Source organism: Muntiacus reevesi, chromosome 19 (genome assembly GCF_963930625.1).
Source record: "Muntiacus reevesi chromosome 19, mMunRee1.1, whole genome shotgun sequence".
NCBI lineage: Eukaryota > Metazoa > Chordata > Mammalia > Artiodactyla > Cervidae > Muntiacus > Muntiacus reevesi.
In genome coordinates this window covers 35,998,747-36,015,072 of record NC_089267.1, presented here as the reverse complement: position 1 = coordinate 36,015,072, position 16,326 = coordinate 35,998,747, and the positions used below count along the sequence as shown (strand labels likewise).

Genomic DNA, 16,326 nt, shown 5'->3' with positions numbered 1-16,326 from the left:
GCCTTTGAAGATGAAGGACTACAGATGGGTGTAATCCTGTGTTGAGGGAGGGGAAAGTAAGACCAAGAGTTATCTTTTTAGGTCAGAGTGCAGGTGAGAAAGGATGGTTAGATTTTAAGATAAGATGATGTTAATAATGATAAAATAAGTGGTTTAGAAAAATAAGAACCATGCAAACGTCTGACTGTTCCTATGAGGACTGAAAGATACACCATCATCTGCTCTGCCCAATACCAACCTCCAAAACTTTCCAAAACTCATTTGCTGTTTTGCTCAGCATTCCCAGGTAATAACTGAGACAAAAGTGGAATTTCCTAATTTCCTAGGAAAGGGCCAGAAATATCTTCTGACAGGAACAGGAAGCATAAAAATATCTCTCAGGAGAGCACCAATTGTTTAGAGATTCTAGCTTGTGTTTGGAGCTGCAGCAGAGGTGCTCAGGGCACCAGAAACTCTGTGCAATCAGCAGTACACACTGACTCTGATGCAGTGTGTGTAACACCGAGATACTTCCCAGGAAGCACTGATTTGAATGAGATTTTGGACAACATTTTGGGGATCTGTCGTGATCTAGAATATCAGCTTGGAAGCCTCCCAGTATCATGATTCTCAAACATTGTGGAGCAAAGAACTCCCTTTCTATATGAGGGAAATCTCATATAGAATTTACCTATGAAACCAATTAAAAAGATACACTGGTTAAAAGAAGCAGAGCCCCTGCCTCTTGCTGCTCACGCTCCCACACCCCAAGTTGTACCTGAGGCAGGGCATTTCCATGAAGCCTCAGTTTGAAAGCTACTGATTTAGTAGGTCTTGTGTTAAAAGGTCTCTAAAGAGATTTTTTTTTTCCTATGAAGCATTACAGTTCTACAATTGTATTGCAATAATACAATACAATTCTACAGTAGCACCTCTGACTCCTCTGTCATCCTTGCTCTCCAAAACATTGCAAGTCATCTAATAAAATCTCTGCAATGACCCCAGCATCTGTTTTCTCTGTTGGAGACCATGGCCACCATCTAAATCCAGACCCTTCTTACTTTCTCCTGGACAATTACCAATACATGATATAAGTTACCCCAGTTCCAGGCTCTCTGTTGCCTACTGCCTTATCCACCCAATAGTCCCTTTCCAGATCAATGCTGATGAAGACGTCTCCTTGAACTTCTTTATGCTTTGAAATCTTCAGTGACTCCTTGTTGTCCAGTCCCACCAATTTGGACTATCTCCCTTTTCAGAAGAACCTTGTGTCTTTGATCTTTATTTATCTGATCCCCTCAACTTGAATTTTCCTCAGTCTTAAAGATTCAACTTAAATGTCACCTATTTCATGAAGTCACCTATGAACTTCCCACTGGAAGTGAATATTCCTTCTAAACTCTCCTAAATAAGAGTTTTGATAACATACCAATTTAGTTGTTGTACACTATTAGTTACTTGTTTTATCTTTTTGACTGTGTTCTATGCATCCTTGTAGCATATAAAGCAGCTTGCTGAGGTAGTAGGTACCCTTTGAAAATAAGAAAACAAAAAATTTGATGCTGATCAATCAAGTGTCTCTGGACACCTAAGGAAGACAAAGTGGCAATATAGGGCTGACTATACTGTTCTCCATATTTCAAAATATCTAATAAAATTAATTGTGACATGCTCATAGAAACATACAACTGAACTGAAATGCTGAATTTTTGTGTTTGTTTTTGCTTTTGGCTGAAGTTAATACCGAGTGATAACACGTTATTTTATCAGAAGCTCTCTTTTGCTGTTATAAATTACTTTGCCTCATTAAAAACTGAGATACTGCTTAACATACTTCCCTTGGTAGGTGTTACTGACTCAATTATGTGTACCGCTCCCTGCCCTACCCCCATTCAATTCATATGTTAAAGTTCTGCACATGATATGAGTATGTTTGGAGGTAGTGCATATAGAGAGGTAATAAAGGTTGAGTGAGATCATAAGGGTAAGTCCTTAATCTGATGGAACTGGTGTTTTTATGAAAGAGGATGATCTCTCTCTTTCTCTCTCTCTGCATGTGCACAGAATAAAGGCCATGTGAGGACTCAGAGAGAGGATGGTCATTTACAAGTCAGGAAGACAGCTCTCACCAGAAACCAATCCTGACCACATGATTCCAGACTGCTAGGCTCCAGAAAGGTGAGAAAATAAATTTCTATTGTTTAAATCTCCCAGTCTGTGCTATAACATCATGGCAGCTCAAGCAAACTACTACAGTAAGCAGAACAGTTTCAAACCAGAGCTTAGAGGAACAGGAGAAGCAGTAGAGATTCTTGGGCATGACAATCTGGGGAAGCGCTGCTGTAACACCTTCCTTTCTTCAAGGTTAACAACAGACTTCACAGGTGACTGCCAGCAGAGCTGTCCTCCTAGTTCAGGAGGGCAGAGGCTACCTGGGTTTGTTCCAGATGGAATCACTGATGCCTTGCCTGGTTCCTCTCAGCTCTTAGCCACTTTGAGCTGAGTGAATAACTCACTTATTTCAGACATGTTAATTTATTAATATATAGTGCTTGACAATTTCTAGGAAAGAAGTTAACAGCCTATATGTCTTTTAGGTATGACTTGAAACCTGCAGTTTCTAAGCTCCCTTTCTTTCCATATTGTCATTTATAAGATAAACAGTTACTAAGCCTTCACTCTGTGTTTTAATAGTGGACATACTTTGTCTAATAATTTCCCCTGAGACTCTGCCTTTACTACAGTTCAAGTTCTTTCTTTAGCTTTCTATCAAGTTCTTTTAAGTTATAGGATCCTAATGTAAACTCAGGATTCCACTGAAGTGACTAATGTTTAACTTAGGTGGAGATAAATAAATACATACACATTCAGATATTATGCCAATCTTTAATGCTCTTCTGCCCAAAGAAGAATCCCCCATTGTTACTGAGATGATAGAGTGAGTTTACTCTGGAACTTGAAAAACAAGTCAAAGTATAAACATACCACTAATTTAATGTTCTTTAAATAAACTCATCAGCTACTAAGACCACTCTGGCATTCCTGGATGATACTGGGGACCCTTGTTAGCTGAGCAACTGTAAGACACTCTGAGATTTAGAAACAGATGTTAGAGGATATTTACAAGACAGAGATTAAGAACTTGGAGCCAGATTCCCCGAGTTGTGACCTTGAGTGAGTTACTCAATTTTTTATTCAACTTCTATATGACTCAGTTTCCTCATCTGTAGACTAGTGCTAATAGTAGTGCCTTCCTCATTATGTTGTGAGCAAAACTAATAATAGAGTGCCTCAAACAATGCCTAGGACACAGCGAGTGCTAAGCAGGTGCTTAGGCATTAAAAGAATGACAGCTGTCCTGTAAGGTTGTTATAAAATAACAAGGGGCCCTCTCAGGGCTGAGGCTACATCAGGGAGACCTGGAATCATCCAGGAGGATGGGGGCTACTCCACTGATGCAGGAAGAGACAGAGACTCTGTCTCAAGAGCACTTTCCTACAAATCTCAGCCCCGTCTAGAAAAGCACTAGCTTGAGGACTAGCCTTGGCAATTTTCATTTTGGGGAACTAGCTCTTCCAAATCTCTTGTCAGTATCTTTCTAGTTTATATCTTTCTAGTTTATATCAGAGACCATACTCCTCCCTCCCCAAAGTCACATCATCCTCCCTATAGAAAGCCTCCCTTATTAGCAAAAGAAACATTATAATCCTGCTATTTCCTAAGAGTCTGGTAACACGTCTATATTCAAGAAGATTCCATGAGTAAATTCTCCCCATTTCCACTCCCTTCCTCTGAAGGACACAGAGTCTCCAGTGGTCTTGTTGCTAGGTTGCGTGTGCTGGGAGAAGGAGAGAGTAGAAACCTTCCCTATCATTTCATGCTTTTCTTGAAATCCCCGTCCTGCACACGTACTATGTGCTCGCCAGGCTTTCAGGAAGTGATGTGACCTTCTCAGCTCCTCCAGATGCCTCGAAGCAGCAGTTTTCTTTGAAGCTTGAATTTTATTCTAAAGTGCACCTTTCCAGGCCAGGCACTAGTACTGGAGTGAACCCGTGCGCTCTCTCACTAGCCTCTCGCAGCCATGATTTAGTTTTATATTTTAGGCCTCTTTGTAATTACGTCAAAAACACTTCCTTTTCTGGATTCTCAATTTCCTGAAGTCCATTAAAGTCTAAGCCCAGCTGCATTTTTGAGACTAGCGGTTCTCATACTTTAATGTGCCTGTGAACAACCTGGGCATCTGGTAGAAAATGAAGATTCTGATTCTGGAGTGGGACCTGGGAGTTTGCATGCCCAACACTGGCCCATGTGTTGCTGGCTGCTGTCCTTGGGTCACGCTCGGAGTCTCCATGACGTCGACTCCTCCTCCCCACAGTCATTCATGCTCCTGGGCAATTCTGATACACTGACAATTCTGACTTACAGAAAGGCCCTTTCAAAAAATACTGCTTCCAAATGTTGAGTTCTGATTTCTGCCCAGGCTAGAAAAGGCTATCGAGTTAGGCTTCCTCTTTACCTTATCACACAGGCTCAGTTGGCAGCAATGATGCTGTGTCTATCATAATACAGTGATTTCAATTGATGTTTATGATGAATCAGTAATCTCTCACTGGCTCTTCCTTCCTTTTGCAGAGTGAAAAGACAGTTTCCTCTCTGGACCTTCTGTCACAGGTCACTTAAGTGTTAGAAGACGCATGGACACCAGTCCCCATGTCCCTCATCTTGTCTACTGTCATACTTCCTGTTTTCCCATGTGGAGCTTAATGCTTAGAGTCACCCTGAAGGGTGTGGAGGGGGCAGACAGCAGTATCCAGGAAGCCCGATGTGGGAGACTGTAAATGTTCGTTGGATACACTTAGGTCTCTGTCCTGGATACTGGCTGGGAACCTCCTGGGTGAGTCACCTTGGAAAGGCTCATGTCCATGGCTGGGCCAGTGCTCAGTTCTGCATTCCATCCTCAGCCCTGCCCCTGGGGTTCTGAGGAAGCAGGAACAAGGACTCTGTTAAACCATTCCCATCCACCCTCTTCACCAGATCAGGACCCCATGTTTCCCTCAGGCTCGGATACTAAATCTCTGGGTTCTAACTAGGACAGCAGCAGGACTCTGAGTGATTCTGTTCCTTAAGTTGGCTTCTCTTTAACAGTTTATAATTTGATCTATTTATTAGACAATTATAGAACTTTGTTGCTTGCATTAACCTTGACTTTGTTTTATTCTTTTCAAGTCATCCCAGGAGGCGAAGGGACTTGTTCAGGTTCCTTTAACTGATAAGGGTGATATGATTGTTAGTGGCATGGCCAAGAACCAGAATAGTTAGTTCCAGACTCACAGTTCAGTGCTTTTCCCCACTCTACTCAATTCTGGGAGACTTTCCTATTGATAATTCAACTTAAGGTTAACTAGAAACAGTGAAGAGTGAAGTGATAGTATATTGCATGCATGCCTGCTTAGTCATGTCTGACTCTTTGCAGCCCTATGGACTGTAGCCCACTAGGCTTTTCTGTCCATGGGATTCTTCAGGCAAAAATACTGGAGTGGGTTGCCATTTCCTCCTCCAGGGAGAAGTAAACAGTTTTTTTCTTAAAGATATCTATATCTATCTATCTATCTATGTGTATATATGTTGTTGTTGTTGTTTAGTCACTAAATCATGTCTGAGTCTTTTGTGACCCCATGGACCATAGCCCTCCAGGCTCCCCTGTTCATGGGATTTCCCAGACATGAATATTGGCGTGAATTGCCATTTCCTTCTCCAGGGGCTTCGTGACCCAGGGATCAAACCTGTGTCTCCTGCATTGGTGGCAGATTCTTTACCACTAGGGCTCAGCGGTAAAGAATCTGCCTGCAATGTGGGAGACCTGGGTTCGATCCCTGGGTCGGGAAGATCCCTTGGAGGAGGGCATGGCAACCCACTCCAGTATTCTTGACTGGAAAATCCCCACAGAGGAACTTGGCTGGCTATAGTCCATGGGGTTGCAAAGAGTCAGACATGAGTGGGTGACTAAGCACAGCACTAAAGTTCTAAAGCTAAGGATGATTAAGTCCCTTGAAACAATTTTAAAGAAAATAAGGCTGGAAGTCAGAAGACATGGTTCCTGGCACTGCTGCTTGTGAGCTTTGCGTCCTTGAGTGAAGCACCTCAACCCCTCTAAGATTCAACTTTCTTACCTTAAAATGAGAGAGTTTGAATCCCTAAACTCCCCTTCCAGATCAAATATCCTGTGATCCGTTTGATTTTACGGTTCCCACTGCAAGGTCCCATAGAGTTACACATCCAGTGATAACCACCCACTGGCTGGCATTCAAACAGGTCTCCTCTATGCCGAATTCTGTGCTGCAGTAGAGGCTTCAGGGCTTGTCTCTGGTTTAAGTCACATTTCAAGGTGTCTGCTGGCATTAATCACAACAGACAATAATTCCAAGGAAACAATACAGAATGAGGCAATCATTCATGCACCACAAAGAAACACTGGCCGGTCTCCAGGGATTCAGACTCAGTTCAGCCTCCAAATAACAGGCACTTGGCACCTCACCTGTGACCTGGGGATTGACAGAATCACAGGTGACAGAACTGCTCTGCTGTTCCCAGGACTAATAGCATACCGACAGGAAGAGAGGTTACACTTGGGGCATACTTAGCTTGTCAAATTATAGCACTGTTTATCAAAGGGTAGCACACACACTGTGACTGTGAACCTTGAAAGGCACTATAGAATAATTCTGCTATGGAAGAAGAAGCCAGCCATGATTTTAAACCCTGATTCTGCTCTGGCTCTTGTTGTGATTTTAGATGGTTCTACAGCCCTGGCATCCCACAATACAGGGGTTTGCTAGACATTTGTCTTGCCTTCTGCTGGTGTCTATATAATGCATTCCTTTGCTCCTACATTTGGCTTTTTAGAGCTGCTTAGTGCAGAGTGCCATGCTGTAGTTCACTTTGTAAATAGACAACAGTATAGCATGTAACGGTCACATCCTCGGTGAATTTAAGTGAAGACATCTTTGATCTCTAGACATCCCGATTTCCTTTAAAGCAGCCATGCCACTCCATGTAATGGAGGGCACAGTTTCAAAATAAATATTAATATACAGAGTCTGCACTGTGCTCGAGAGTCCTGTTAGCTGTAGAAGGCAGCACGGATCACTGCTCTAGTCTCCAAGAGACTTGGGCTAACGGAGCTTTTAATGTTATGGGATTTCTCCTACTCATTGGTTCCCATGGAGTCATAAACGCTGATACTTGACTCCATTTAGGTAAACACTAGAATCTCTAGCTTCCAACAAAACATGACACACAAACTAGGAAATTCCTGGAAGGGAGAAGAGGGCCACATTGCATGTTACTCAAGCACAGCTGACCACTCGTTTCTTTTCTTTTTTTTTTTTAAGAGCATTTGTTTCTTCATGTATTTTTTTTCCTTTATGTACAGGATTTGGGCTTTAATATGGACATTTTCCCACTACCATTCATCTTCGGAATGCTGTTTTCCCTAAGTTTCTCAGGATAAAAAGACTCAGATTCAGAGCTGAACTGCTGGCAGCTGAATTTCATTAAGACTTTGATGGGAAACTTAAGTTGGAATTACAAACATCTGTGGTTAAACTTCCCTTTAGTAAACCATTTCCCAGAATTTAACTTTACCACACTAGGAGCAAAAAGAAAAACAGCTGAAAAAAAGAATGCTGCTCTTTGGCAAATGCTGGAGTAGATACTTAAATATTCTTCTATGTGATGACTATATCTCAATCAAGTAGCAGATTACTTGCTTTAGAAAACACGTTAAGTAATTGTTTGGAAATGCTGTTTTGGAACTCAGAGCATGTGCTGATGATCTGATTTTAATGGCTTCTAATCAATCAAATGTCTCAGAATTATGTGTGGCCATCATTATATGGTTGCTTTGAGCAAGGAAAAACTCCATTCCTAAAAGAGAGGAGTATTTTGGCATTACATGTTTAAGGAAATTATAACAAGTCAGATTTGAGAATTTAATTGTGAATGGGGGAAAAAAGTTATAGTCCTTGTCATATCAAATTTACTGCGGTTTTTCTTTTTGTTTAACTTTTTTGAGATTTTGAAAAACTCATTCATTTCTCTTAACTACTCAGATTCCTGGGGAAAGGTTATGTTTAAAGAATTAAGCTAGTTTCCTTCTCCAATGTTGAATAATCAACAAATCTGTAAGCAAAAGTTGAGAGTAATCAAATTTACAGAATAAATAAAAATTTAGATGAAAATAAGCAAATACTACAAACTTAAATTTGCAGGTAGATAAAAACAGATAGTCGAAGAAGGAGGGTGAGTAGGGAAGGAGAAAAGAAAGAATGAGGGCAAACTTTGAGTTAGGCAACTTATATACATAATTTCACTTAAATTTCACAAATAAGGCAAATACATTTGTACTCATTTTAAACCAAACAACCAAGCCTCTGAGTTAACCTGCCTAAAAGTCAAACAGCTAGAAAGTAGGGGAGCTGGATTCCTACCACATCTGTCTGGCCAGATGCGCATATCCCGCCTTTGATGAAAGGTGAATTTCAAATGTAAAGCAGAGGACTGCAAATAAACAGCCTTCAGGCTGAACTGGACCATCAGATGTGCTTCCCTCAGGGTGTTAAAAAAAATTGAGTCAGCAATTTCACTGAAGAATCCAGATTCTATCGTCTCGTTAAATACAGAGGTGGGTGCCCCCAGAAGAGGCACGCTTCCTCTGCTGTTTCTTGGGCCCCATCACTCACAGGACGTGTTCCTTTCACTGCCCAGTTGTTTTCTACTTGGCCTCTATAAAAATCTGAGCTTCAAAACTTTCTCTGTTCCATAGGATCAGCAATTCTGTTTCTAGGTATATACCCAAAAGAACTGAAAGAAAAAACTCAAATGGATAATTGTAGACCAATGCTCATAGCAACACTTTTCATAGCAGCCAAAAGGTAGAAACAACTCAATGTCCACCAACAGGTAAATGGATAAACAAAATGCGATATATACGTAGAATAGAATATCATTCAGCCTGAAAAAGGAATGAAATTTGGACACATGCTACAAAATGGATGAACCTTGAACACGTTATAGTGAGTGCAGTAAGGCAGATAAGAAAAGACAAGTAGATTCCACTTATATGAGATACCTAGAATAGAATGGTGGCTGCCAGGGCCTGGGGAAAAGGCTAATGGGAATTATTGTTTAATGTATACAGTATTAAGTTTCAGTTGGGAAGATGAAAAAGCTTTGGAGATGGATGGTAGTAATCAAGATGGATGGCAATGGATGATGATGAATGGTGAATGTACCTAATGGCATTTAAAAATGGTTAAAATAGTAAATTTTGTGTCTATTTTACCACAATTAAAATTTTTTCTTCTGGTTAAATCTGAGAACTCTAGAATCACAGCAAATGGAATTCTCTATTTTTCAGCAATCTTATAATAAATTGTATAATATAGGCCACGTAATTTATGCTACTCATCTAGGAGGTTAGGTGTTAGTTGCCCAGTCATGTCTGACTCTTTGTGACCCCATGGACTGTAGCCTACCAGGCTCTTCTGTCCATGGGATTCTCCAGGCAAGAATACTGGAGTGGGTTGCCATTTCCTTCTCCAGGGGATCTTCTGACCCAGGGATTGAACCCAGGTCTCCTGTATTGCAAGCTGATTCTTTACCGTCTGAGAGCTACCAGGGAAGCCCTGCATAAATGGTCTTTGAATGGTATTTTATATATCTTCATTTTATTCCCAAACTTTGACGAAAATTATTTGCACATATAGTTCTATTTACCTAGCCACATTTTCCTAGATACTCTTGCAAGTTGAATTACTTGCATAAACTCCTTCCTAGCTGTGCCACTTAGTAGGCAGGATGCCTGGGCAAATGCTCTGTGCCTCAGTTTCCACGTTTGTAAAATGAAATGATAACTATGCCAGTCTATTGAATTGTTATGAGGGTTAAAGGAAATAACTCACGGCAAGTGCTTAGACCAGTGTCTGACACATGGTAAATACTAATGAATGTCATCTATAGGCCATGGTATTACCATTATTATTGTTGTTGTTGTTGTTGTTGTTACTATATTCCAATTCTTCTAAAATAATGTTTCCTACAAGCCTTGTTCAGAGTTTGATGAGTGGCTGTGCTCTGCTCTCCTACCCCAGGAGTAGTACTTTTTCTATATTACCCCCATGGCATTTGTGATAATCATTCTTACAGAGCATTAATTCATTCTGCTTTATATAGTGGCTATGTATATATCTTTCTATCTTAGATTGCTTACTCCTTGAGGGTTGGAATGTGACTGCTTTTTTGTGTGTCCCTCCTGGCCCTTGCTTTATTGCTGTTTACATGGCAGAACTCAAAACCTCCTCTTTGGAGGATATTGAATGAAATAGGCTTCCCAGGTGGCACAGTGGTAGTGAATCTGCCTGCCAAATGCAGGAGATGCAAGAGGCGCAGGTTTGATCCCTGGGTTGGGAAAGTCCTCTGGAGTAGGAAACAGCAACCCATTCCAGTATTCATGCCTGGGAAATTCCATGGACAGAGGAACCTGGTAGGCTACAGTCCATGGGGGTCACAGAGAGTTGGACGGAGTCAGACCGACAGAGCGCACACACACAAGTGAATGAAATAACGACTGCATGCCAAGGTGGATGTGAGGGTGTCAAATTACCAACCACACTGTTGAAGAGCAGTACAGAATGATGGCCCAGGCCAGTGACTGGAAGCCTTAGTGTGATTCTACAGAGCCTCTTTCAAAGTCTGGGAGCAAGATAAGGAAAAGGAAAGCAGATAGTGAAAGAGATCTAAGCTGTCTTTTAATAAACATACTGCAGTCCTTTAGTGGCCAGGCACTTAACTATGTGTTGGAGTATGGGATCACAAATAGACAATGAACGGAGTCTAGAAGAAAAGTCCATCAGAATGAGTCTACTTCATAGTGCTTGTTTTTTAGCAAGCAGGTTGGTGGCTCAGACGGTGAAGTGTCTGCCTATGATGAGGGAGACCCAGGTTCAATCCCTGGGTTGGGAAGATCTCCTGGAGAAGGAAATGGCAACCCACTCCAGTATTCTTGCCTGGAAAATCCTATGGATGGAGGAACCTGGTAGGCTACAGTCCATGGGGTCGCAGAGAGTCGGACATGACTGAGCGACTTCACTTCGCTTCACTTCTTGTCTCATGCAAGGTATACTTGTACATGCAGTTCATGGGGGACTAATTTTCTTGTAGGGAGCTAAGAGCAGCAGCAGCAAAACCCAGACAGATTATTAGGAGATATACTCCTGTTTGGCCCTCTCAGAGAAGTTTGCTCAACATTGTCAGTGATTTCCCTTATTTTCTCAATAATCTACCAAAGGCAGTAGCAGCACTGTGGCCCTCCACCACTTCACACTTTGCCCCTCCAGCAGAGTACCCATCTCCTCCTGAGTCTCTGGGTGGCTTCCGTCCAGCCACAAAGGATATAGACAACAAACAAACGGCGATATTAAGTAAAACAGCACCATAAAATAAAGTCCTGAGAAATATGCCCAACTAATGGTTTCTTTTAGTCAACCTCTAACCTAGTGTTTGTGACCTTGTTTATCTCCTGCTTCTTTCTGATAGACAAGAATGTCACTCTTTCCAAGGACACTTTGATACCCTCCCCTGGGGATATTACTCTCTCTGTCCCTGCATCCCCGCCCATTCTTTTGCGTCTCCATATTGGCCATGAAGATTTGTGCCTAGTTTCACTTGCTATTGGAGAAGGCAATGGCACCCCACTCCAGTACTCTTGCCTGGAAAATCCCATGGACGGAGGAACCTGGTAGGCTGCAGTCCACAGGGTCTTAAAGAGTCGGACATAGCTGAGCGACTTCACTTTCCCTTTTCACTTTTATGCATTGGCAACCCACTCCAGTGTTCCTGCCTGGAGAATCCCAGGGATGGTGTTGCACAGAGTCTGACATGACTGAAGTGACAGCAGCAGTAGTAGTCACTTGCTATAATGTGTACAATAAAATTAAGACTTTGTTTTCTTAAATGTGGAATATTAGGATACTAAATCTACTCTATGACACTACCTAGTTTCCCCTTTCCCCACCCCTACCTACTGAAAATCATTGTTCTCACCATACACTCAGGAATAACGGACTCAGTAAATTATCTGCTTATATAAAAAAACAAAGCAGATAGTGAGGAAGTCCTGCCAACTAGCACAGAGTTACCCATAGGTACTCCTCTTTTCACATTCTCTGCATCCTGGGGGAAGCTTGTGCTTATTTTAGATGGTAAGGAGGGGCCTTCCTTCTTGGTCAGCCAGTGCATTCTCTCCTTTTCCTCATTGCGCTTTTAATGCATCTGTTCTCCAACTCACACTGTGCACCAGTGTGCCTTCCTCTGTGCTGAGGGTGAAGGGCTCAGGTGGAGAGGATGTCAGTCCTGCTATGGAGGAGCATGGGGGAGCCTTAGAAAGACTGCCAGCCTAGCACCTCCCACTGCTCCACGCTTGCCTTAATATTTTTCTTCCTTTCCTTTGAAGGCAAACTGAGGAATAACCATTTATATATACATACATACATACATATATATATATATATATATATATGATTATATCCTATTCAAATAAAATGAATGTATTTTTAGAATATCCTTCCATCCACTTCTCGAACCTCCCACGAATAATGTTCTGTATGAACCCATGTTCTCTTTCTATAGATGAAAATACAGCCTCCTGAACCAATTCATCAGAGTGGTTGTACCATGTTATTAAATCTCCAGAATGTATTTGATTTCAGGTCTCCTTCCTGGCTATAAAGAGCATGGGAAACCCGACTGGTGGGGCATTGGGATCGCTGTGGGACCGCAGGCTGACTGGAGGCATTATGTGAAACTATGCAGTGGGAACATAATTATCCCAGTTCCACCCTTTCTACATCATATACTTTGAGTGACTAATAGCTTCTTTCTGTTTCCCTAAACCAAAACCTCAATGGGCATTCTGAACCTATTAGTCTCTGACAGTATTACAAATTTAGCTCACTGCAGGACATTTTTTTGATTGAAAAGATACAGACAAGCAATATTAAGTAAAATAGCAGCATAAAAATAAACTTCTGAGAAATATTCCCAAATAAGGGTCTCTTTCAGTCCAATAGTCCATGTATTCTTCATAATAATAATAAAGACAACACTTAGGATGTATAAAGCATTTACACTGTCAGTAACTGTGTTAAGCCTTCTATGTATTTTATCAAATTTCATCACAGTTAGTATATGAAGTGTGATGTAGACATCAGTAACTTCTCTAAGCCTCAGTTTCTTTATCTGCAAGTTGGGCATCTGTAGTTTGCCCAAGGTAAGGGGCACATAAGCTAAAATTTGAGCTTGGGACCACCAGACTGCAAAGCCTGCAATCTGAAACTCTGATGTGCCGACTTCTTCTTGTTTCACTGGGTATGTGAGTGCCTAAGAAATTGTTTGGGGTTTCAGCAATAAATTTAAGGTTCCCTAAAAATAAAATAATTATTTTCTTACTTTTTGTGAGAGGAGAATTACAAAAAGTTATGTGTGCCTGTCTTTTTAGAATTAGCAGGTAAAAACACAGAATGCCCAGATAAACTGAATTTCAGATCAACAATGAAAAATCTTTTTAGCATAAATACATCTCATGAAATATTTGAGACATAACTAAAAATCTATTTGTTGTTTTTCTGAAATTCAAATTTAATTGGGTGTCCTGTATTCTATCTGGCATTCCTACTCTTAAGTCAAGCATTTCATCCTGGAACTTTCCACACTCAAAGCAACAGGTGGAGATAATGCTTCCTGAGGGGTTGATTCCAAGCCTGTAGAGAAGTGAAGCCTTCCCACTGTGTGGAGTGTCTCCTGATCTGGCGTCTCTCCGCATCTGAGTACAAAGTTGACTAGAAGGCATGCCCCTCTTTCTCATGGGGATTACATTTCACACCACAATAGGGGTTGGTATGCTCTGGCCCTACCCATCCTCCCCTCATTTTAGGGCGTGGGTAGAGCTCACTCCTGGAGGACCATCTTCACGCAGCATATCTTATCAGTAGTAATTAATAAAGCTACAGTTATACTAACAATTAGTAGGACTAGTAGCAATAATCCAGACTTCAGTGCTGTAAGAAATAGTCTCGGTCCACATAATAGCTTTGGTTCTACAGTTGCTGTAACCATAGCTGTAGGGTGTGTGTATGTGTGTCTTCTTAGGTCAACTGCTCTTTCTTTTCCCATGAACTTAGGTGACTTCATTTTCCTCCTACTTAGCATCCCCCACGCACTGGACATGCTATTATCTGTTTTGGCTCAAGGGGCTCTTAAATCACTTACTCTGGATCCATCTTCCTTTACCCAATTTCTACACTTTGGTTATGTTTTCAATGTAAATGCTACTGCAAGGAATTCAAAGGACAGCTCTTTGAATATATCAATATTCAAATAGCATCAATAGCATATATTCATCATTTTTACATTTGGTTTGGGGCTTGGCTTTCATCATGACCTCTTGTTTCTGGAATATAATGGCTCCTGTCTGTTTAAGGTATTTCCTCTGCAGTTTGCTAACAGCTTCTTTAGTGCCCTCACCCACCCCTCACCCGCCCCTGTTGCAGAGGACCTTCTGCTAATTTGCAACCAAAAGATTGGCTCCGCACTGTTGTTCCCACTGTCCTAACATCACCGAGAGGAGGAGCAGGAAGCCAGTGACAGGGCACACACATTATGCGGTGTGACTTGACAAAAACGACTCTACTGGACTATACAAGTGGCATAAAGTCACAGAAGTGCCACTGTGGCCCTAGGTGACAGTCTAGCCTACTGACTCAGAGGGTTCAGGACACATGCCCTTTTTGCCAGCTCGAACAAGGACATGTTCCAAAGTCTCCACTCTCAACTTACAAAGTCCAAATCTAAAGTACAAAGTAAAACTCTTTATTTCAAGTTTCTGAACTGACCTAGTCCAGGTGAAACTCTCAAGGCCGGTGGAAAAGGGAAGGCGGGGGAGGGGAACAACGAGTGTGGCACACGCCGCACGGGGCGCAGGTGCCCCAGTAGGGTGACAACGGCAGGGGCACTGTACCTTGGCCGCAGGCGGCGGGCTTCCGGGAGCCACGCGGGGCTCGCTGGTCTCAGGCGGGTCTAGTCGGCCGAACGCTGAGCTCCCTTCACTGTCAAAAGGAAAGGCGCTGCCGTCCCCAGACGCGGCGCGGGAGCAGGCAGCGCCCCAGAGGAGCCACAGGGGCAGGACTGCGCACCAGGCTGAGCTCAAAGCCATCTCTCCGCTGACATCCGACAGGGCTCGTCCAGGGGCTCGGCCACTGTTAGTCCTCGCCAGTCCCCGCGGTGATGCGGTGGTGCCTCGCTTATAGTACCTTCTTTGCGTCTGCGGTATCCAGATGTGGGAACTCAGGGCAGCCCCGGGAGCAACTTAGTAGAAAAAGGGAGAGTGAGAGAGGAAGCTAGAGCCTGCCTCCCTCCCTGCTTCCCTCTCTCTTCTTTCTCTCTCCCCTCTGTTTCCCTCTCTCACTTTCTCTCTCTCTCCCCAGAGACACTGGCTAAAGAATGTACAGATGGATGCAGCTTAAAACTCAGCATCAAGCGGCGGATGCGTTTGGGACGAGACCGGGAGCGCAGGCCGCCTCCTGTCCCCGGCGGTCCGGTGGGGACTGAGGGTTGCGCTGCCCTGGCTTCCTTCCCACACCCATTCTTACCACTCCCTTTTTACCTTCTCTTCCAGGACCTCCCCCTCCAAGCTGGTCTTTCAGGCACTCTGGCTGGGCCTTTCCTGGCGTCCTCCCCTCCCCTCTCAGTTTGGAGCCCCTCCAAGTGCCCCAGATGAATATTCAGCTTTTGTAATTGCTTCCTCACTTCTCTTATTTATTTAGCTAAGGTGCCGGATGTCTTATCTATATTTATGCAGATCTTTTATGTGGCCCCGCTGGTTTGCAGGAAAGTGGGTGGGAAAGGGATTTGGGCTGGAGCCAGAGGTGGATGCTCCCAGATGGCAGGGGAGAGGGCACCCACTTCCTTGGGCAGCTTTCTCCTTTTCTAGAGATATGCTGCTGCGGTCTTTGTGCTCATACCTTCCCTGGAGACTGGCTGGCCACCCTCTTCCTCCCAACAGTCCTCACCCAGAGGGCTTGGGAAAAGAATATCTTTCACTCCAGCGCTGGAAAATGACTTCATTACTCAAATGCATGAACTTTTATTTACAAAGAACATCTTGTTTTCCTCCTAAAGCGGTGCTTTGTAACGGACCCGAAACAAGGCTTGCTGTGTATGAGCCTGTCAAATATACTGCCTACAGCCCGACCTCTTCCTCTTGGCCTGTAATCTCATGCCTACTACATCTGT

At 42.8% G+C, this 16,326-nt stretch overlaps 1 protein-coding gene across 2 annotated transcripts in view; it reads right to left on the bottom strand.

Annotated features, from left to right (window-relative positions):
• The window catches only part of LAMA4 (laminin subunit alpha 4), a 146,155-nt gene extending 130,480 nt beyond the window's left edge, over positions 1 to 15,675 (bottom strand). For both annotated transcript variants that reach the window (XM_065911803.1, XM_065911804.1), the window contains exon 1: positions 15,053 to 15,675. In XM_065911803.1, coding sequence (XP_065767875.1) covers positions 15,053 to 15,247 — 195 coding nt within the window. In that variant the 5' untranslated portion in view covers positions 15,248 to 15,675. The remainder of the gene's footprint in view (positions 1 to 15,052) is intronic.
• Positions 15,676 to 16,326: the final 651 nt, after the last annotated feature.